Source organism: Carlito syrichta, unplaced genomic scaffold (genome assembly GCF_000164805.1).
Source record: "Carlito syrichta isolate Samal-C Ts95f unplaced genomic scaffold, Tarsius_syrichta-2.0.1 Scaffold305037, whole genome shotgun sequence".
Taxonomy (NCBI): domain Eukaryota; kingdom Metazoa; phylum Chordata; class Mammalia; order Primates; family Tarsiidae; genus Carlito; species Carlito syrichta.
In genome coordinates, this window is record NW_007249133.1 from 606,586 (window position 1) to 630,519 (window position 23,934).

The 23,934-nt window shown below is 44.7% G+C and overlaps 1 protein-coding gene across 1 annotated transcript in view; it reads left to right on the forward strand.

The window, feature by feature from the left end:
- ADGRV1 (adhesion G protein-coupled receptor V1) overlaps positions 1-23,934 on the forward strand; it is a 555,854-nt gene that overhangs the window by 516,565 nt on the left and 15,355 nt on the right. Inside the window, exon 87 of the mRNA XM_008061062.2 lies at positions 22,133-22,324. Coding sequence (XP_008059253.2) covers positions 22,133-22,324 — 192 coding nt within the window. The remainder of the gene's footprint in view (positions 1-22,132; positions 22,325-23,934) is intronic.

Consider the following 23,934-nt stretch of genomic DNA (forward strand, 5'->3'; position numbering starts at 1 on the left):
ACATGTTTTCTGGTCTGCATGAAAAAAAAGCCCTCCAAGAGCCCTATTCCTTCTCCCCGCCCGCTGCCTGGCTTGCTACGTCTTTTTTTTTCTTTTTTTTTTTTGAGTTGGAGTCCCACTCTGTCGCCCAGACTAGAGTGCAGTGGCCGCTCCCGGCCACCACAGCCTCGACCTCCTGGACTCCAGCGATCCTTCCGCCTCAGCCTTCCGAGTAGCCGGAATTACAGGTGTGCGCTACCACGCCCGGCTAATTTTTTGATTTATTGTAGAGATGCGGTCTCGCCTGCCCAGGCAGGTCTCGAGCCCGCGGGCTCAGGCAATCCACTCACCTCAGCCTCCCAAAGGCGCGGGATTACAGGCTGAGCCACCGAGCCCGGCTTGCTACGTCTTTTTAAAGCTCACCTAAGAGTCATATCTTTCAAGGGATCTTCTCTGTTGGGCCCCAACCACCCCTAAATTTATGTTCTCTGAGTTCCTGCAATATGATTTTTCCCTTTGTTGTGACATTTATATACAGATGGTCCCAACTTATGATTTTTCAACTTTATGAAGGGCTTATTGGGGTATGGCATGCATATTCAACTTAAGGGTTTTTGTTGTTGTTTTGTTTTGTTTTGTTTCAGGTGGGGTCTCACTCTGTCGCCCAGGCTGGAGTGCAGTGGCATGATCACAACAATCATGGCTCACCACAGCCTCAACCTCCTGGGCTCAGACAATCTTTCCGCTTCAGCTTCCCAAGTGACTAGGCTTACAAGTGTGCACAACCATACTCAGCTAATTTTTTTATTTGTGGTAGAGATGAGATCTCACTATGTTGCACAGGCTGATCTTGAACTCCTAGGCTCAAGCAGTCCTCCAATTTCAGCCTCCCAAAGTTCTGGGATTACTGGTGGAGCCACCGTGCCCAACCTACTTATGATGTTTTTGCTTCACGATGGGTTTTTGGGAACATCACCTCATGTTGTATAGTTATCTTGGCCTTTCTCTGACTAGCCGACCAGCCACTTAAATGCAGGTGCTATGTGTTTTCTCTAACAATGCCTGTTCTCGGTAGATGTTGAATGAATGAATGGATACGTGAGTGTAAACACACTTGAATGAATGCTAGGAATAAGGAGAGATTTACTGTCCCTCTCTAACATACTGACTTTTGTTGGCATATCCTAAATTCAGATAACTCTTCACCACCACCACACACACACCCTGAAAATAGTAAAAGCCTGAAGGGTAATTCTGCTGTTCGTGCTACATGCTCATAATCACCACACTCATTCCAGAAAGGTCCATCCTGTCCTCCCAAGACTTAGCACTTGAGTCATCAGCATGGTTCAGTTTGAGGCAATTCATAAAGGACAGAATTTGCTGGGAAATAAATGTTCTTTTTAAGTTCCTGGAGGTTCATGTTAAAGACAGTGAGGCAAAAAGTCTTTAATGTTGGGAAAACAAAAAAAGACTTCTGTCATTAAAGTTGAAAGCTGCACTGTAGATGAGAAAAAACGGTAATTAGCCTAAAATAGAAATAGCCCGGGTTTACAATGCTTAATTTTCTCTGAACAAAGAAATTGATGCAGACTGTTGTAGGTGTTTTAAGATCAAAAATAATTTAGAATGCTTTGCTGTTGTATGTATGGGTGAAAACTGTCTCTGAAACTCATTTTCTGTCCTTGTAAACAAATGTGGTTGACATTTACTAGAAGTGCTTGGTCTTCTCTAACACATGTGATTTTGGTGTATGTAGCAAGAAGGGCAAACGTCATTTGTTTTTATTTTTTTGAGTTGGAGTCTCACTCTGTTGCCTAGGCTGGAGTGCAGTGGCATGCTCACGGCCACCCCAGCCTCGACCTGGTGGGCTCTGGCTATCCTTCCTCCTCAACCTTCCAAGTTGCTGGAACTACAGGTGCAGGCTACCACACCCAGCTAATTTTTTTTTTTTTTAATTGCAGAGACGAGGTCTCACCAAGTTGCCTGGGCTGTTCTGAACCCGCGGGTTCAGAGAATCTACTCACCTCGGCCTCCCGAAGTACTGGGATTACAGGCTGAGCCACCAAGCCCAGCAGAGCAAATGTCATTATTAAAGATCTACTTCTAGGCTGGACGCGGTGACTCATACCTGTAATCCCAGCACTTTGGGAGGTCAAGGTGAGAGGATTTTCTGAGTCCAGGAGTTCGAGAACAGCCTGGGGAACGGGCCAAGACCTTGTCTCTACAAAAAAATCAAAAAAATAAGCCAGGTATGGCGGTGTGTGCCTGTAGTTCTGGCTATTTGGAAAGCTGAGGTAGAAGGATCGCCTGAGCCCAGGAGTTGGAGGCAGCAGTGAGCTGAGATCGTGCCACTACACTCCAGCCTGGGCGACAGCGAGTTGCCAACTCAAAAAAAAAAAGGGTCTACTTCTCAGTTCCCCTCCCCATTATGATTCTCTGTTGTGCAGGCCATGAGCCAGGCTAAATGAGAAAGAAAGCACTTTGGAAGAAGGTAGCATTCTCTCCTGCCTGAGAGTTCTAGAATTACTTGCCGTTACTTTACTCAAACCACTGTTTTAATGATGGCTGGGAAATAGTATTGTTTGTTTCTTTCAAGTACATTTTAGAAGATGCTTTTATCTTTGGGGACAGTGTAGTTCAAAGTTTAATCCTTAGCTTTGCGGACTCAAAAACAGCTTGATTTTGATAATGTTCCAGAAAGCCAATTCACTGTTCAAGTATTCGTGCTGCCTTCATTTACGATGGGATTTGTGCATGACTGAGGAAATGGATCGGTTGTCAACAAAAAGTAAAATTCATTGGTTTAATCTTCACTGGGAGGAGCTCCGAGAGGAGACGATAGAAGTCCTGCAACTGGCTGAGTGCGGTGGCTCACGCCTATAATCCCAGCACTTTGGGAAGCTGAGGTGAGAGGATTGCCTGAGCCCACAGGTCCGAGACCAGCCTGGGCAACTTGGAGAGACCTCATCTCTACAATAAATCAAAAAACTAGCCGGGCGTGGTGACAAGTGCCTATAGTTCCAGCTATTTGGAAGACTGAGTTACCTCAACTAGAAAAAAAAAAATCAAACATCAATCTAGAAAGACTTTTCCTTTCCATGGTACAATCCAGTCTCTGGCACACCTTGATTTTGCAGATGAGGAAACTGGGACCCTGAATTTTCATCACTCTTTGGTGACGAGGTGGGACAAGACCCCAAGTCTCTTGGAGAGAGATCTATGTCAAAGATCTCCTGATTTTGGAGTGGGATTGGTGACCAGAAGTTGGAAGTAGAAACTATCTAATTTCCTCAGTGACTAATAAACATAAACAGGAAAACAATACTCAAAAAGTATGTTTCCATTAAGCTGAAGTCATAGAATAAAGTCCTTTTCTCTCCACTTTGGAGGAAGGAGGACCGGTATATTGCTAAATTAAAAAGAACAACAACAAAAACAAAATAAAGCAGTTAGTAAGAAGAATCTCAGATTCTAGACACTCACAGGCTACCTAAATGATCATGTGTCCCTGGTTTACAAGATGTTGTTTCTTTTTTCTCTTTTTGAGTTAGTGTGTCACTCTGTCACCCAGGCTGGAGTTCAGTGGCATGATCATGGCTCATCATAGCCTCAAGCTCCTGGACTCAGGTGATCCTTCTGCCTCAGTCTCCTGAGCAGCTGAGACTGTAGGTGTACACCATCACATCTGGCTAACTTTTTTTGTATTATTATTTTGTAGAGATAAGTTCTCACTGTGTTGTCCAGGCTGGTCTCAAAAGCCTAGGCTCAAGCAATCTCCCTACCTTGGCCTCCCAAAGTGCTGGGATTACAGGTTTGAGCCACCACTCCCAGTCTTGGAAGTCATATCTCTTTTTTGCGGGGGGGAGAGGTGGGGAGGAGTTATTTCTTTATAAAACAAATTGTTGAATTTAATTTAGCTATTTATATTAAAAACCATTGTGGCTTTAAATAGAAGGCCCTTTGGATTTCTGATTATACATTTACAAATCATTTTTTAGGTTGTTTCTGGAAAGATATCAGGTAGCTTCCCTTCCCATTTATTTCTGCAAATGTATTCATTAAGCAGTTAGATTGTGAGGGTACAAATGAGAACCAAGCAGGCATGATCCCAAACAGAATGCATGAAACCACCGGAACTGCATTCTCTTTGGGAGGCAGATTTTAGTCAAATAATCTACACAATCATTGTTACAAACCGCGATAAATTCTCCAAGAGAACAGTGGGGTGCTATGAGCTCATACACGGAAAAATACAATCTGAGGAAGTAAAGTCAGAGGCAGCCTGAGTGGCACTGGGCCCAAGGGGATGATCCCTTTCAGAAGAGTGTTCCAGGCCGAGGGAACAGCCCTAGAACTCTCCCTGGCCACCCCACCTGTGTGATAAATACTCATAGAATGATTGGGTAAATGAGTATGCAGTGACGTGGGAATGTAACTGGATGTGGACAGTGAAGGGGAGTAATAATGATGACCTTAACAAAGTGACCAGCCAAGCGCGGTGTCTCACACCTGCAACCCCAGAACTTTGGGAGGCTGAGGTGAGAGGATTGCTTGAACCCAGGAGTTCAAGACCAACCTGGGCAACACAGCAAGATTTCTTCTCTATAAAAAATCGAAATACTAGCCAGGCATGGTGATGCATGCCTGTAGTCCCAGCTACTCGGAGGCTAAGGCAGAAGGATCACCTGAGCTCAGAAGTTGGAGGCTGTGGTGAGCCATGATCATGTCACTGCATTCCTACCTGGGTGACCGAGTGGGTCTGAGAGGCCCATGAGAATGTTAAGGTTTAGACCTTTGTCTTAAAAGTAGTGGCAGTCACTAAAGGGCTCTGAATAATGAAGTGACACTTTCCATTCTGGAGAGTCCTTGCTGGGGAGGAGGGAAGAGGCCAGGAGTGAGCTGATGAGAGATTTTTGTCTGGGTGAAGACGTAAGATGATGGTGATTTTGATTGGCAAATTAGCAGTGGATCTGAAGAGAAGCTGAAGGTTCAAGAGATCCTTTGGAGGTAAAATTTGGGGTTGGACTTGGCATTGGGGGTGGAGGGAAAAGGGCTCGTCCTAGGTGTCCTGGACTGTCCTGGCAACTCCAGATCTGTGGACACTCTGTCTATTGCTCATCAGCCCCACTAATGCCACATTTACCACCTCTGGCCTGGTCCCACCCTGAACTCTGCCACTACCCTGAATTACTTCTCTGCTCAAATATGAGGGAAGCCCCAGTGTCCGTATGCTTCCAACCACTTCACATCCGGGCTTCTGAGTCTGCCAAGGAGAACCGCATACTTGAGAAAGTTACGGAACCTCTCTGCAGGCTCATAGGATGGAGTCTGATAATACCTGTTTCACAGGATTGTTGAAAGATGTGAACAATGACGATATATCGGTAAAGTTCCTGCTGTAGTGGATGGCACATATAGAAATGCAATGAGCCGGGTATGGTGGTTCACACCTGTAATCCCAGTGCTTTGGTGAGAGAATCAAGGCCAGTAGTTTGAGAGCAGCCTGGGCAACATGATGAGACTTCAACTCCAAAAAAAAACATTAGCCTGCCATGGTGGTGCATGTTTGTAGTTCCAGCTACTCCAGAGGATGAGGCAGGAAGATCCTTTGAGCCCAGGAGTTAGAGGTTACAGTAACCCATGATTATACCACTGCAGTCCAGCCTGAGCAACAGAGTGAGACCCCCTGTATCCAAATAATAATAATAACAAATTAGAAATGCAGTGAGATAGAAATGACCTTCCTTTTTCTGTGTACTGATTCTTGTATCTTCAACTTCTGGGAACCCCACTCACTTTGTCTGATTCGTTACTACAATAAATGAGTATATGTTTGATTCAGCACTGAATTTGTCAGGTTTTTGTACTTAGGTTACACAGTCATACAGCATATTAAGGGTGTGCACCATCATCAATGAGACAATAACAAGAGGGCGCCTCTTCCCAAAAGTGCAGCCACCCTGAAAAATAAAAGGTGGCCAGGTGTGGTGGCTCAGCCTGTAATCTCAGCACTTTGAGAGGCCGAAAAGAGAGGATTGCCTGAACCCGGGGGTTCGAGACCAGCCTGGGCAACTTGGTGAGACCTCGTCTCTACAATAAATCAAAAAATAAGCCAGGCGTGGTAAGTAGTGTGCACCTGTAGTCCCAGCTATTTGGAAGGCTGAGGCGGAAGGATCACCGGAGCCCAGCAGGTCGAGACTGCTATGGCTGTGAGCATGCCACTGCACACCAGCCTGGGCAACAGAGTGAGACTCCAACTCAGAAATAAATAAATAAATAAACAAATAAATAAATAAATAAAAGGTAAATGCTCAATATGCCACTGATTTCAGCTTTGTATATTAATGATTTAAGAAATTAAAAAGAAGACTCGACTACTAATATCTCAAGCCTGTTAATTTCACACATGCATAAAATCTTAGGAAAGAGAAAACAGTTTAAAAACCAGAGAGATAAGTGACAGTGATTCTTCAGGGGAAAAAAGTAGGCAAACACAGAGAAATCTGTTTTTTTGTGTGTCAACATTTCTTAAAGGAACGGCCAGCAACTTCTCTGTGTCTAGACTTTGCTATTATTGACAAATCATCTCAAGGACACAATCATCCTTTTTCCATGGGGCAGAATGTATAGATTCAATATTTTTCACCAATGATATGTAAACAAATATCAATATATTGTTTTTATTAACTGTCCTAACATTTCCTCATATAAGCTTAGAATTTTTTCTTACATTTTTAAGATTTTTTTCCAGAGAATATGGGGATTTTGTCTTATAAATCCCACAATTTTATTTTTTCTAAAAATTACAACTTACATAGGAATGATTTCATAACATATACATTCTCTTTTAAGGGTGGTCAAATGTAAGGTCAAAGTACAAACTATTCTCTGCATGAAAGATTTGCAAAACGACCTAAAGAAAACCAAAATTTGCCAGCCTGGGCAATACAGCGAGACCCAGTCTCTACAAAAAGAAAAAAAAAATCAGCCAGGCGTGTTGGCATGTGTCTACAGTCCCAGCTACTAAGGAGGCTGAGGTAGGAGGATTGCTTAAGGCCAGGCGTATGGGACAGCAGTGAGCTCTGATTGCTCCAATGCACTTCAGCCTGGGTGACAAAGTGAGACCTTGTCTCTAAAGGGGAAAAAAAGCCAAAATGTGGGACTTGGGGTTTTCTTTTTAGTCATAGATATTGGCTGGATGGGGTAGCTCAGCCCCAGCACTTTGGGAGGCCAAGGCAGGAGGACTGCTTGAACCCAGGAGTTTGAGACCAACCTGGACAACATAGCAAGACCCCATCTCTACAAAAAATTGTAAAAAGTAGCTGGGCATGGTGGTGCATGCCTATTGTCCCAGCTACTTAGGAGGCTGAGACAGAAAGATAGCCTGAACCCAGGAGTTGAGTCTGTGGTGAGCTGTGATCGTGCCACTGCAGTCCAACCTGGGCAACAGAGTGAGACCCCAACTCAAAAAAAGGCATAGATATTGCCTCATATACTAAAATTAAAATTATTTTTAAACCAATAGAATATGGCACACTTTTACATATACCCCGAGGTTTTTAAGCATGCACATATGTATGCACTCCAAACTGAGCTTCTGTTGCCTTTCTGGTAACATGCCTTTTGTTCCCTCAACTATAGGCGTTTTTGATCCAAGTTAACAGCCTATAAAAATCTGTGATTACATGTCACAGTCCTACCTCCTGGGGCTCTGTGTCACCGGAGCAGCATCTAAACAGAGACCCCGATGGAAGTCTTCCAGAATTTCTGGAAAGATGTCTCAAGAAAGTGACACAGATGGTACAACTTGACCTGCCTTAGTTACAAGTGAGCTTTTAAATCATCAAAGCTAGCCGGGTTTGGTGGCTCAGCCTGTAATCCCACACCTTTGGGAGGCTGAGGTGAGTGGATTGACTGAGCCCGCGGGTTCGAGACCCGCCTGGGCAGCAAGACCTCATCTCTACAATAAATTAAAAATTAAAAAAAAAAAATCAGCTGGGCGTGGTAGCGCATGCCTGTAATTTGGCTACTTGAAAGGCTGAGGCGGAAGGATCGCCGGAGCCCAGCAGGTTGAGGCTGCGGTGGCCGGGAGCGGCCACTGCACTTCAGTCTGGGCAACAGAGTGAGACTCCCACTCAAAAAATAAATAAATAAATAAATAAATCATCAAAGCTGTTTGCCTAGGGAACCTGGCTTTGCTTACCCTTATTTATCTAAGTCCCAGATCATACAGGCTTTCCTGGATTTCATATAATTACTCATCTACCCGACAACTATTCAGGAAGAACTTGCTATCTGTGGGGTAGGGTGCTGAGCTTAAAACAGTGCAGGAATCCAGTTTTCTTGCTTTAGGAAATTGATGGACTGGGCACGGTGGATTACACCTGTAATTCCAGCACTTTGGGAGGTTGAGGCCAGAGGATTGCTTGATGCCAGGAGTTCGAGACCAGCCTGGATAACATAGCGAGACGTCATCTCTACCAAAAAAATTTGCCGGGCATGGTGGTGTATGCCTGTAGTCTCAGCTACCTGGGAGCCGGAGGAGGAAGGATTCCTTGACCCCAGGAGTTCAAGGCTGTGGTGAGCCGTATTCATCCCACTGTATTCCAACCTGAATGGCAGAATTGGAGATCCCGATGCAAAAAGCTAAAAATAAAGAAATAATAACATAAAAAAGAAATCTGACGCTGGGGAGCACCCATTTTTCTGGAGCAGAATCTTCTCCTGCTTCCCTGACAGAGCCGGGGCTGTCCTTCATCTGACTTGTCCGGCCAGTCACTTGTCCCTGTCTGCCTCACTGGTTCTTCCTCCTGCTCGTGTCCTCCAGCTGTGTTGAACCCTGAGCACTCTACTTGTTTCTCTCTGTCTGCCTTTAAAAAGTTACATACCCAGATGGCTTCCCCTTTCGCCACTCTGCGGCGATGTTCTGCACTTACGTGTCTAACCTTGCCTTTGCTTCTCGTCTTCAATGTGATGCTTAAAATATCTCCCATGTTTCATTGAACGAGGTGGCTCATGCCTGTAATCCCAACACTTTGGGAGGCCGAGGCAGGAGGATCAGGAGTTCGAGGCTGCAGTGAGCTATGATATAGCCACGGTACTCCAGCCTGGATAACAGAGTTTGTCCCTATCAAAAGAAAAATAAGTACTCAGAGAGAGCTATTTTGGCTGGGCATGGTAGCTCACACCTGTAATCCCAACACTTTGGGAGACCGAGGCAGGAGGATCTAGAGTTCGAGACTGCAGTGAGATATGATATCGCCAATGAAAACCAGCCTGGGTGACAGAGTTAGACCCTGCCCCCCCAAAAAAAAAAGAACCCAGAGAGACCTATTACATTAATTATATTGCAGTGAAATCAATCATTTTTTTAAAGTTTGAGGGTTTTTTTTTTTCCCGTTTAAAGGCCATATGAGAGATTTGAAAGAGTAGTATGTGTCTTTAGTTGACTGACTCCCTTCAGCAACTTGTGGGACAGGAGTCAGTTGGGAATACAAAAGCCAGGCATTTCTTGACAGGATCTTAATGTCAGATACCATGAAAGGTTTACAGGACCATGGTTTGAAAACTAGAAAACTGACAGGACAGAGCATGATAAGCACTGTAAAAGGGGTGTGCACGCAATACCCATTAAGTTACCAACATCATTCTTCGCAGACCTGGAAATGATAATACAGAAATTCATACGGAAACATAAACGACCAAGAATAGCCAAAACAATCCTTAGCAAGAGAAACAAGGCAGGAGGTATCACACTTCCAGACTTCAAACTCTACTATAAGGAGGCTACAGTAATCAAAACAGCCTGGTATTGGTGTAAAAACTGGCACATAGACCAATGGAACAGGATGGAGATTCCAGAAGCAAAGCCTCAGTTCCTCAATCAACTCATCTTTGACAAAGCGTCCAACAACACCTACTGGGGAGAGGAAAACCTATTCAGTAAATGGTGCTGGGAAAACTGGCTGACCACATGCAGAAGATTGAAACAGGACCCCTACATATCACCATACACAGAAATTAACTCTAAATGGATCAAAGACCTAAACGTAAAACCTCAAACTAAAAGAATTTTTTAAAATGCAGGAGACATCCTCATGGAAATTGGAACTGGGAACCAATTCCTACTCAGAATCCTAAAGGCCAATAACTTAAGAAATAGATAAGTGGGCCCTCATCAAATTAACAAGCTTCTGCAAAGCAAAAGAAGCCATAAAGAGAGCAGGGAGATAGCCTACAGAATGCAAAAAAATATCTGCCAACTGTGTATCTGACAAAGGCCTAACATTAGGATCTACAAGGAACTCAAATGCACTGAAGGGAAAAAACAAACAACCCCTTTAGAAAGTGGGCAAAAGACATGAATAGACACATCTCAGAAGAAGATATGCGGGCAGCCAACAGACACATGAAAAAGTGCTCAGCCTCACTCATCATCAGAGAAATGCAAATCAAAACCACACTGAAATACCACATAATCCCTGTAAAAATGGCCATCATTAATAAGACAAACAGCAACAGATGCTGGCAAGGATGTGGAGGAAAAGGAACGCTTCTACACTGCTGGTGGGAATGCAGACTTGTACAACCTCTCTGGAAAATAGTCTGGAGATTTCTGAAAGCACTAGAAATGGACCTTCCATATGACCCAGCAATTCCCCTCTTGGGAATATACCCAGAGGAACTAAAATTATTCTACAAAGAAGATACCTGCACACGTATGTTTGTTGCAGCTCTATTCACAATAGCAAAAACATGGAACCATGTTGCCCATCGAAGCTGGACTGGATAAAAAAAATGTGGTACACATATACAATGGACTATTATGCAGCCATAAAGAACGACAAATATATGGACTTTGCAGCAACCTGGATGGATTTGGAGTCGATCATACTCAGTGATCTAAACAAAGAACAGAGTTCCATATGTTCTCATTCATAAGAGGACCTTGAACAATTATAATGCCATAAGAAAGCGATTGGCAGTAATGGGAAACTATTGGTGGGGGGGTGGGATTGGTAGTTGAGGGAAACTGCTAGGGGAGGGAGGGGCATACCTCATGAACTTTGCATGATCAATGTTTGTATACCTAACCCTGAATTGCACCACATCTTTATAATGAAAATTTAAATTTAAAAAAGGGGTGTGCAGGACATAAAATTGGATTACCTTACCCAGCATGGGGTGGTGGGGTGACCAGAGAATGCATCCTGGAGGAAGCTGATGCTTCACTGGTAAGTGCGACTAGCCAGGCTCTGGGACAAGTGAGGCCCGTGACAGCAAGTCCACAGGGCCAAGCTGAGAAGCCCAGCACATTTTGAGGAATCGGAAGTATCAGGTGGCTGAGGGTACCTGGACCGACCGTGGGACTGAGGCAGGGTGGGGGCAGACAAGGACCAGGCTGCATGAGACTTTATCAGCCAAATGACAAACTGTTATCTACTCCAAAGGTCTTGGGGAACCACTGAGGCAGGAAGACCTCCCCCCGCCCCGCGCCCCCGACTCCCCTTACCCCCTGCCCCTTTGTGAAATGACTCAGAATGAAGAAACTTTATAAGGGCAGAGATGATCTGACAGTGCCTTAAGGAAAAGGGTCGAGAGTTGTATTTATTCTCACACTGAAGGTACAACAGCACCTTGGTTTGCTTTCTCTCCCATTTCCGGGAAAGAAGTGGTTTCCAGCCATGTGAAATATTCAACCACGAAGATCCTGCTTGGCCTTAAATCTTCCATTGTTTCTCGGAAGACAACCTTGAGGCTGGCCAGCTCAGCTGGTAGGAATGTGTTGCACAAAGAGATCAATCAACCAGGTGAAGGATGAGATTAACTTGAGCAAATCCTTTTAGCAATGAAAACAACTATATCACCTTACCTTTATACAGCAGGTCTACAGCTTACAAATGTATAGAGTATATTTGTTTGGTTTGAGCCTCATAAAATCCATTGAGGTAACTGGTATTGATATTCCCATTTTCCAGATTAAAAAAGGCAAGTTCATCTAAATAAAGTGTAGCTCAATATAATAATTGTATCTATGTAATATATTGTATAAATGTATTATATTGAGCTGAGATTCATTCATTCATTTTAAAGATAGCTGACTTGAAATCCCATTATTTACAAGAGACTGGATGTTTTCATTTGAGCTTTTCTTTCTTTTTTTTGAATTGGAGTCTTACTCTGTCACCCAGGCTGGAGTGCAGTGATTTGCTCACGGCCACAGCAGCCTTGACCTGCTGGGCTCAGGCAGTTCTTCCGCCTCAGCCTTCCAGGTAACTGGAACTACAGGCACAAGCCACTATGCCCGGCTAATTTTTTGATTTATTGTAGAGATGAGGTCTTGCCAAGTTGCCCAGGCTGGTCTCGAATCCCCTCAGGCAATCCTCTCACCTTGGCTTCCCAAAGTGCTAGGAATACAGGCTTGAGCCACCGCACCCAGCAAGACTGGCTATTTTTAATGAAGAAAATCATGTTTATGGCTAGACTCAAATCCTTCATTTGGATTTTTGGTTAAATTGTCAATTACAAGAATTAATCACTTGAGCTCAGAGTTCAAGACCAGTCTAGATAAAATAGCAAGACCTCGTCTCTTAAAAAAAAAAAAGATCAATAATGAGCCAGGCATAGTGGTACATGCCTGTAGTCCCAGATACACGGGAGGCTGAGACGGGAAGATCACCTGAGCCCAGGAGGTCAAGGCTACAGTGAGCTGTGATTGTGCCACTGCACTCCAGCCTGGGCAACAGAGTGAGACACCAACTCAAAAAAAAAAGATAAAATATTTGGGAGGGCTTCACTCAATTTAGGCAAGGCCTCCACATACACGTCTTCCCGTTTACTGATTTCCCTTTTCAGTTGTCGTCTGAGCAAAGAAACTCCTGGCAGAACTCCAAGGTTAGACTGCCCATGAGTAGGCGTGAAATACCCTGGGAGCAGGACCACGCCTGTTCTGTTCTCTGCCTGTGTGGAGCCTGAGTGGACTTGCAGGTGGACACCCAGCTCTGCAGTGATCATGTATCAACCCATTGAGTGACCAAAGATGGCTAGAAGAGAGCTTCAATTGCAGACCAACCCCATGTGGCAAGCCTGGCTAGAATCAGGACTTTGATGAGGATAATGTTGATGGCTTTGCTATATCAAATGGGATGGCTTCCACTATGCCAGGCCTTAGTGAGCGACAACTTGTTTGCCATATGATTCACAGTCATTGCCAGTTGAGTGAATGGGGCTGATGTTAATTATAGCGCTGAGGCAACAGGATAGTCCAAGAATCCCAAACCGACCAGAGCTGTCACAGGCAAACCAGGCTTTGAGGTTATCCTAGCAACCGCTCTCCTGTAAATCCAACCTTCGGCTCTTATTCCCAAAAAAAGTGCTTACATGGGAAAACATGTCCTTACATAATTAATAGGTTGGTGGGGGAAAAAAAACCCTTCTCTAGAAATTGCAGTTTTGTAGTTTAAAGAAAGTTTGTATTCAAGATTGCGTGGTTATTTCTGAGTGTCAAAATTTGGTATAAGTTTTGGGAGGGTGCCTCCATATTTTCGTTTTCTTTTTTCTCCTTCTGCAATAAATATGAACTGGGTTTGCTTTTAAATATTTACTTTTAAAAAATCCATAGATGGGTAGAGTTTTACTAGTATATTAATTTTTCCATAAAGCATTCCCAGAAAAATGCTAGGGCCCTCGCTTCACTGTTGAGAAAATTGCAACAAAAAGATATTAAATGACTTGTCCCTACTAAACAGCTGTTTAGTCACCAGAAAAAGGTATTTGAAAATAACGAGTAGTGTTTTGACAATATATATTCTGGTTTTTAATTTCTGAAATCATTACAATATTTCTGTTTAGATGCTGTATTGTCTCAAACCTATAAATGCATAAATTCTAAGTAGAACTTCTTGGAAGTAACTCGAGGAATATTTTTATCTGCTGGTGAGACTTACCAGAATTTGCCAGTTTTGCCAATTGTATTAATAAACATCTTATTTCTTCCAGGGCATAATTTACACCTGTGTGTTTCAGTGCAGCAATCCACATTTTTAGAAACGTCTACATGGTCTGTATCACTGTTTTGGAATTGAATCATAGGAGACTGTTTCTAAAACAAGTCCATTTAGGTCATCTTTGATATTTAATTACATTACAATAAAATCAATCATTTCTTTAAAAGTTTTTTTTTTTATTTTAAAGGCCATATAAGAGATTTGGAAGAGTAGTATGTATGTGTCTTTAGTTGACTAACTCCCTTCAGCAACTTGTGGGACAGGAGTATCAGGAATACAAAAATCGGGCATTTCCCGATGGGACCTTGGTGTCAGATATGAAAGGTTTACAGGAAGGCACCTCTCACTGGGCTCACGTTGCAGGGACATGCGAATATACAGTGTGCATTCAGGATTTCTCTGCAGAGGGAACGCAGGGGTCAGCTCGCAGGTGAAGGATTTTGACTGTGGGCTATATTGTCTTTTGCTATGAATAAGAAAAATAATGGTTGGAGCTGAATGGGATGGAGGGAGTAACACTCCCACTGGGTGTTATTGTCATCAAACTGGCTGATTCATTTTTCCTCTCCTGTATTTCTCTATTCAATCTTGCCTGCCACAATCGGACAGACAGAAAGCACAGGAACACTTTTTTTTTTGACATCTGTAGTGGAAACCTGAACAGCAGGCAATAAACTAGGTCTGTCAGCATCAAACTGGCTGAGTAAAAGGTGTCTGGTGATTCCACTTTTTTGTTGACACCGCTGTGTGTTCAGTGTTTCAGCCTCTCCTCCCCACCCTCTCTGTGGCAACTGTAGGCTTTCTCCTGAAGACATCAGTGACACCTGAAATGAACGAATGCTCCTCTATCTCTCCTCCGTGTCTGTTTCTGACGCTGAGGACCACTCATTTTTCTGAAGCAGAATCTTCTCCTGCTTTCCTGACAGAGTCGGAGCTGCCCTTCATCTGACTTGTCCGGCCAGTCAGTTGTCCCTGTCTGCCTTGCTGGTTCTTCCTCCTGCTCGTGTCCTCCAGCTGTGTTGAACCCTGAGCACTCTACTTGTTTCTCTCTATCTGCCTTTAAAAAGTCACACACCCGGATGGCTTCCCCTTTCGCCACTCCGCGGCGATGTTCTGCACTTACATGTCTGACCTTGCCTTCACTCCTGTCTTCAATGTGATGCTTAAAATATCTCCCATAGCCGGGATCGGTGGCTCAGCCTGTAATCCTGCGCTTTGGGAGGCTGAGGTGAGTAGATTGCCTGAACCCGCGGGTTCGAGACCCGCCTGGGCAACTTGGCGAGACCTCATCTCTACAATAAATCAAAAAATTAGCCGGGCGTGGTAGCACACCCCTGTAGTTCCGGTACTTGGAAGGCTGAGGCGGAAGGATCGCTGGAGCCCAGCAGGTCGAGGCTGTAGTGGCCGGAAGTGTCCACTGCACTCCAGTCTGGGTGACAGAGTGAGACTCCAACCCTCCCCCAAAGAAAATCTCCCATGTTTTGCTGAACAAGGTGGCTCACGCCTGTAATCCCAACACTTTGGGAGGCCAAGGCAGGAGGATCAGGAGTTCGAGGCTACAGTGAGCTATGATATAGCCACTGTACTCCAACCTGGGTGACAGAGTTGCACTCTGTCAAAAAAAAAAGTACCCAGAGAGAGCTATTTTGGCTGGGCATGGTAGCTCACGCCTGTAATCCTAACACTTTGGGAGGCTGAGGCAGGAGGATCAGGAGTTCAAGGCTGCAGTGAGCTATCATATCACCCCTGCATGTCAGCCTGGGTGACAGAGTTAGACCCCGTCTTTAAAAAAAAAAAAAAAAGGACCCAGAGAGAGCTATTTTGACTGGGCATGGTAGTTCACGCCTGTAATCTCAGCACTTTGGGAGGCTGAGGCAGGAGGGTCCCTTGAGGCCAGGAGTTTGAGACCAGCCTGGGCAACATAGCAAGACTTTGTATCTACAATAAGATAAAAAAATTTAGCCGGGCATGGTGGCACATGCCTGTAGTCCCGCTACTCAGGAGGCTGAGGCAGAAGGATCTCCTGAGCCCTGGAGATCGAGGATGCGGTGAGCCAGGCCATGCCACTGCACTCCAGCCTGGGTGACACAGTGAGAGTTCGACTAAACAACAACCTTAAAAAAAATCCTATTCTTCTCACACCTGAAAAAAATATACAAATGCAGAAATACTGTGCACGTTTGTCTTTTCAGTACTGTCACTGGCGTTGCATCCATTGTCTTTGCTAAGTCACGGTGATGCAAAACAGCAGTAGGTGAGCCGCCCAAGGACCCATCAAACTGGCTGAGTGAAAGGAGATGACAGAGACTTCCCCGCAGAAAGCCCTCGAAGGGGATGTAGCCACAAGGGGGAGCAGCACCCTACACACGCCCAGTCCCGGGGAAGGAGCCAGAGGCAGCCAGGAAGTCACCTGCAGGCTCAGCCCAAGCAGCCCCACCCACCAAGGAGACACCCACCCAGAAGAGCGGAGGAGGCCCTGCTGGGAGGCTTCCCTCTCCGAGGAATAGTCTTGGCATATGTGACACATGAAGTGAAAGACTAAGCTGAAACAGTGTTATTGAGAAGCTGCTGAAGGGCCTGCTATAGCTGGGAGAGAATTAGAGGACAAAAACCAACACCTGCCTCAGACCCGTGTCTATCCCCATCCCTTCCTCCTCTGTCCCTCTGATGAAATTATAAACTGTAATCTCTTATCTGCATGTATTTCTTAAGCTTCCCCTGCATGCCAGAGACTGTATTATGTAGCTATATCTGCAGCCTCAACCTCCTGGGATGGAGCGATCCTCCTGCCTCAGCCTCCCAAATAGTTAGGACTATAGGTGCGTACCACCACCTTTGGCTATTTTTTTTTTTTTTTTTTGTAGAGTTTCACTATGTTGCCCAGCCTGTGCTCAAACCATCCTCCTGCCTTGGCCTCTCAAAGTGCTGGGATTACAGGTCTGAGTCACCATGCACGGCCAACCATATTATAAACAAAATAAAACCATGAACTAGGCCTGGCACAGTGACTTACGTCTATAATCTCAGCACTTTGAGAGGTCGAGGTGAGAGGATTGCTTGAGCCCACGGGGCATGGTGGCACATTCCTGTAGTTCCAGCTACTTGGAAGGTGGAGGCGGTAGGATCACCTGAGCCCAGCAGGTCGACACTGGAGTGCACTCCAGCCTGGGTGACAGAGTAAGACTTCAACTCAAAAAAAAAAACCAAAACAGTGAACTGGGCATGGTCACCTACTTTCTAGGAGGTTACAGCTTAAGGGAAGTTCCTCTTTTTTTTTTAATCTCAAATTTGCAGTTTTTGAGATGAATAACGCCTAAATTTGATGGAGATTTCACTCCTCTGAGTCCCTTACTCCACATTGTCTCTGAAAAGGGTGCCGGCTCGGGGTTCCACACTGAAGCCTGAGGGCAGCCCTCAGCTAGGAGCTAGTAAGCCTTGGAGAAGTTGTAAAAAGCTCTACTGAGAGCGTAGAACCTAGCTTAATCACTTTCCTGTTTTAACCACTTCTCCCCTGCCACCACTTCTGAACTTTGTGAAATAATGATATTGAGTCTATTGAGTTTTGTCTCATCTAAAACTAACAGAAATGTAAGAAGCGAGCCACTAAAATTTCCTGTACGTACCTACTCCTTGATGAGAAGAGCATTCATTTGTGTCTCACTGAATGTTTGCTATTACATAGAAATTCCTGGATCGAAAGAAATACAGAGTTGATCATAGTGGGTATAGGCAATTCAGATATAATTTAAGTGGAGACTTTTGAAAGCGTTTTTCATGTTAATAGTAGGAATCCACCAAAATCATCAAAACAATGATGCACAGAAAGGAATTCTCTAATGAATAGGAAAAACAGACCAGGTGCAGTGGCTCACATCTGTAATCCCCATGCTTTGGGAGGTCAAGGTGGAAGGATCGCTTGAGCTCAGAAGTTCAAGGCTACCCTGAGCAACATAAAAAATAAAATAAAAATAAATTAGTCAGGTATGGTGGTGCGTGCCTGTAGTCCCCACTACTCAGGAGGCTGAGGCAGGAGAATCACCTGAGCCCAAGAGTCAGAGGCTGCAGCGAGCTATGATCCTGCCACTGCATTCCAGCCTGGGTGACAGAGCAAGACCCTGTCTCTGAAAAGAAAAAAAATATATAAAGAACAGATGAATAATATATGTCTTGCTTCTAAAACAGTGAACCTGTAATTCTGTAGATCATTGTCATATTTGTGAGCAACTTGAGAGTGGGAGTCAAATGTCTCATCCAGCTGGATGTGGTGACTCACACCTGTAAACCCAGCACTTTGGGAGGCTGAGGTGAGAGAATTGCCTGAGCCCAGGGGTTCAAGACCAGCCTGGGCAATTGGTGAGACCTTGTCTCTACAATAAAAAATAAATAAATAAAAAATTAGCCAGGCATGGTGGTGCACGCCTATGGTTCCAGCTACTTGGAAGGCTGCACTCCATCCAGCCTAGGTGACAGAGAGACTCTGACTCAAAAAACAAAAAAAAAAATCAAATGTCTCATCCTTGCATCTCAGCACCTAGTGATGCACATAGCCAGTGATCAGCAATACTGAACTGAATAATTGAGAATCCAGATTGTCTTAAAATTCGTCCTCAGACTGGCATACACAAGGGGGCCCTGAGAAAATATGCAGTGTTTGCAAAGGAGACTTGTTTCACTCAGAGGTTAGAAAGCCCCACAGCTGAGTACCTTGGATCATGAAAGTTCCTTGTCCATATCTGGACTGGACACAGGCAAATGTCATAGAGTCTACACTGAATGTTCTATTCTTTCCATTTCAACAGTGCTTGTGTGTCCTGGGGCACAGCTAGAAGATTCCCAATATTTACTGTATATTTCTATGCTTTTAAGGAAAACTTTTTAAAAGGCAGGGCACGGTGACTCCTGCCTGTTATCTCAGCACTTTGGGAGGCTGAAGTGGGAGAGTCGCTTGAGGCTGGGAATTTGAGACCAGCCTAGGCAACACAGTCTCTTTAAAAGATGAAAAAAAAAAAAAAAAAAAAGCGGGGCATGGTGGGGCACACCTGTAGTTCCAGCTACTTAGGAGGCTGAGACAGATCACGCAAGCCCAGAAGTTTGAGGCTGCACTCCAGCCTGAGTGACAGAGTGAGACCTCAACTCAAGAAGAAAAAGAAAAAAGAACGAAAGAAAAGAAAAACACATGCAGCTTTCACAGGCTAGTTATTTTAAGCAGGCAGTTCCTTTCCTGAAGCACAAAAATTAAATAAGAAAACAAACAAGAGAGAGAACGTGCTGTTTTCTCCAGCGAGTCCTCAGAGATGGATTTGAAAGCATGGGTTTTGTTTCCTGATCCAGCTCTCACCCTATCTCTTCACTACACTTAGAGAAGTCCTGAAATAAATCAGTGGCATTTGCACAGTTTTTCAGGCTGACAGTTCTATTATTTTCCTGTTTTGTCTATTGCTGTGGCCAATGTAATTAGGTCATACCCATGTGAAAAGTCCGTTGTACAAGAAAAATGTTGGCTGTGTGTGAGTATTTTCAGGAAGATTTGTTTCTGCTAATGGTCACAGTATCACATGCACATGAAACTAATTTACTCACTTACCCTACGCAATTTAGAATGCTAATGTTGTTTCCAAAAAAATCCAAACCACCCTAATTCAAAGGGAAATAAGTGTTTGTTTACTTTCATATCATGGTCAGAGCAATCAAATTTTAAAATACTTTTTAGCAGATAAGCCACTGATTTTAAAATGTGTTTTTAACTAGGTGGCAACCCGAGAAGGTATCGTTTGGGCAAAAAGGGGAGAAAGTCCTATGTTATAACAGTGTTCCAGAAATGGTACAGAGATCAAATGCTAGCATACAAGCCTTGTAGTTTGTCCACTAATTTCATTTTATACAAAAGTTGTTTGCGACCGGGTGTGGTGGCTCAGACCTGTAATCCCAGCATTTTGGGAGGCCAAAGTGGAAGGATTGCTTGAGCTCAGCCCGGGCAACATAACAAGATTTCATCTCCCAAAAAAAAAAAAAAAAAATTGGTTGCAATTCTTAGGCCCTGGCTATTTTCTAATAGACTTTTTTTTTTTTTTTTTGAGTTGGAAATTTACTCTGTTGCCCAGGCTGAAGTGCTGTGGCTCACTCACGGCCACCCCAGCGTTGACCTGCTGAGCTCAGGTGATCCTTCTGCCTCAGCCTTCCAAGTAGCCGCAACTACAGGCGTGCACTACCACACCTGGCTAATCTTTGATTTATTGTAGAGATGAGATCTCACCAAGTTGCCCGAGCTGATCTCGAACCCATAGGTTCAGGCAATCCACTCGCCTCCACCCCACAAAGTACTGGGATTACAGGCTGAGCCACCAAGCCGGGCCTCAGACTTTTTATTACTCTACCAACAGATATATGTTTCAGGCCCACAAGTATTTTATTGCTTCTACACTCCCCGAAATGTTAGGAACTCTGGGAGAAAGCAAATTTCACAAGATAACGTCACTTATTCATGGCTTCTGAAAAATCTTGATGTTGACTCTTTGTCTTCTTTAATAAACTGAGTGTCTTGCTTTTCTTTTCTTGGATTAATTGAAGAATCTTAGGAACTTTATAAGTGGGATTCTTTTTTGCTTCCAAAACTCAAACGCCAGGATGAACAAATACAAAAGGCTCAATGGAACCCATTTTATCAGCTGAGAGTAAGGGTCAAAATTACCAAGCTTTATGAATGTGCAGTAGCCACCCTGTAGAAGAAGATCCCTTGTAGTGATGCTGGGAACACAAAACTAACTTGGAGTTGCTGTCTGTGACTGAAGCAGAGCCATTGTCAAGAGTTTACTAAGTTGCAAAAGAATTTAAAGGGCCAGCAGCTCTTTAAGAACGCACAAGATAGCCAGGTGTGGTGGCACGCACCTGTGGTTCCACTACTTGGAAGGCTGAGAGGGAAGGATCGTCGGAGCCCAGCATGTTGAGGCTGCAGTGGCCATGGGTGTGCCACTGCACTCCAGCCTGGGCGACAGAGGGAGACTGATTCAAAAAAAAAAAAGAATGCACAAGATGGGGTGGTGGGTGTGTGGTGCATGCCTGTGCCTGTAATCTCACACTCTGGGAGGCTGAGGTGGGAGGATCACTTGAGCCCAAGAGTTTGAGGCTACAGTGAGCAATGATTTGCTACTGTGCTCCAACCTGAGTGACAGAGCAAAACTCTGTCTCAAAAAAAAGAAAAGAAAAAGAAAGAAAGAAAGAAACGTGCACAGTGGTTCACGCTTGTAATCCCAGCACTTTGGGAGAGTGAGATGGGAGGACCTCTTGAACCCAGGCATACAAGACCAGTCTGGGCAACATAGCAAGACCTCGTCTTCTACAAAAAAAAAATCAAGGAATTGGCCAGGCATGGTGGCATACTCCTGTAGTCCCAGCTACTCAGGAGGCGGAGGTGGAAGGATCACCTGAGCCCAGGAGGTCGAGGCTGGGGTGAACTGTGATCACCAGCCTGGGAGACAGAGTGAGACCCTGACGCAGAAAAGAAAAAAGGATGCAAAAGATAGCTTTATTGTTCTTATGTAACCTTTATAATGAAGCAAGTCATGCTAAATATTAAGCAATTTGCAGAATTCCTGAGTCCCTGCGCAGTGCTTCTATTTCCAAGTGAGCTAAGTAGGTGGCAGATCTAAGTGAAATCAAGAGACCTGGTCAGTGCTGCCCTTTCAGAAATCTACAGCATGACCGGAGCACCATTAGTCACCCACTTCAGCTCAGTTTTTGGCTCAGCAAAAGACGCAAATAAGAGAGAGATGGGGCAACATGGTACTTTTGTGAAAGACAGGAGGTTTGCTTCCTATGACCAAATGCACACAGCTATGGGGATACACTTCTGCAGTTCTGCTCTCGAGTATGAGTGGGGCTAGACTGCAGAGTCCCTTAAGTTTTAACCAAGACAAAAAAAAAAAACCAATATTCTGGGGGGAGCCAGTTTTCATCAGCGACAGTGACTGGCTTTTCTGTGGCACTTGAAGTGTGCAGCCATCTCTCGCTGGACTCCTGACAAGGTCCGTGACCCACAGGGAAATGGAGGTGGAGCTTGCAGGAACCCACTGCTCAGCCCCGCTGGCTCTCAGCCGTGGCCACAGGACATGCTGACGTGTTGGTTTTGTTTGTTTTTTTTTTTGCAGGGACTTTACGTCTTTGTGGTTTATTTCATTTTGCACAACCAGATGTGCTGCCCCATGAAGGCCAGCTACACGGTGGAAATGAACGGGCACCCGGGGCCCAGCTCTGCCTTCTTCACACCGGGGAGCGGGATGCCTGCCGCAGGCGGAGAGATCAGCAAGTCCACCCAGAACCTCATCAGCGCCATGGAGGAGGTGGCTGCGCCAGCCTCGCTGCCCTCTCTGCCTTCCTCTGTCTTCTCTCACTCCCTGGCTCTCTCTGCCTTTTTCTACCTCTCTCTCTCTCTCTCTCTCTCTTTCTCTCTGATTGATGACAGACAGATGGAGATAGATAGATAGCTAGATAGATAGCTAGCTAGCTAGCTAGCTAGATAGATAGGCAGACTGACAGAGATAGATAGATGATAAATGATGATAATAGACAGATGATATGGATAGATAGATACATGACAGATTAGATGATAGGTAGATAGAGATTGATAGATAATGATGATGATAGATCGATGATAGATTATATGGATAGATAGGTACATGACATAGATGACAGATGACAATGGTAGGTAGGTAGGTAGGCAGGTAGATAATAGCAGGGTGTGGTGGCTCACACCTGTAATCCCAGCATTGTGGGGCGGCCAAGGTGAGAGGATTGCTTGAGCTCAGGAGTTCAAGACTAGCCTGAGCAACACGACAAGACCTTGTCTCTAGAATAAAGCAAAACTATTAGCTGGTCATGGTGGTGCTCACTGGTAGTCGCAGCTGCTTTGAAGGCTGAGGTGGAAAAATGATCACCTGAGCCCAGCAGGTCAAGGCTGCAGGAGCCATGATCCTGCCACGGCACTCCAGCCTGGGTAGCAGAGCTGGACTCCGACTCAAACAAACAAAAAAAAAGGCAGTTGATAGATAGATGGATAGATACATAATAGGTTGATAGGTAGATAGATGATACATGATTAGATAGATATAGATCAGAAAGGTAGATATTCTGATCTACCTGTCCAGAGATTTTTTTGTCCTTTGTGGCAATGTAGAAAATAAATTTTCCTGGCCGGATGTGGTGGCTCAAGCCTGTAATCCCAGCACTTTGGGAGGCTGAGGCAAGAGGATTGCCTGAGCTCAGGAGTTCGAGACCAGCCTGGGCAACTTGGTCAGACCTCATCTCTACAACAAATAAATAAATAAAATTAGCCAGGCATAGTGGTGCACACCTGTACTTCCAGCTACTTGGAAGGCTGACACAGAAGAATCATCTGAGTCCAGTAGATTGAGGCTGCGGCGGCCATGAGCATGCCACTGCACTCCAGCTTGGTCAACAGACTGAAATTCCACCTCAAAAAAAAAAAAAAGAAAAGAATAGAATTTTATTTATGTCAGGTTAAAATTAAGATAAATTGACCAGGCATGGTAGCTCCCACCTATAATCCCAATACTTTGGGAGGCCAAAATAGGAGGATTCCTTGAGTCCAGGAGTTTGAGACCAGCCTGGGAAACATAGCAAGACCTTGTCTCTGTTTTAAAAATCAAAAACTTAGCTGGATGTGGTGGCACAGGCCTTTAGTCCCAGTTAGTTGGGAGGGTGAGATGTGAGGACCACTTGAGCCCAAGAATTTGAAGCTATAGTGAGCTGTGACTGTGCAACTGCTCTCCAGCCTGGGCAACAGAATGAGACCCCTGACTCAAAAAAAAAAAAAACACACAAAAAAATAAAGTTGTTCCAGCTACTTGGAAGGCTGAGGTGGAAGGATCGCCTAAGCCCAGCAGGTCGAGGCTGCGGTGGCCAGGAGCGGCCACTGCACTCCAGTCTGGGC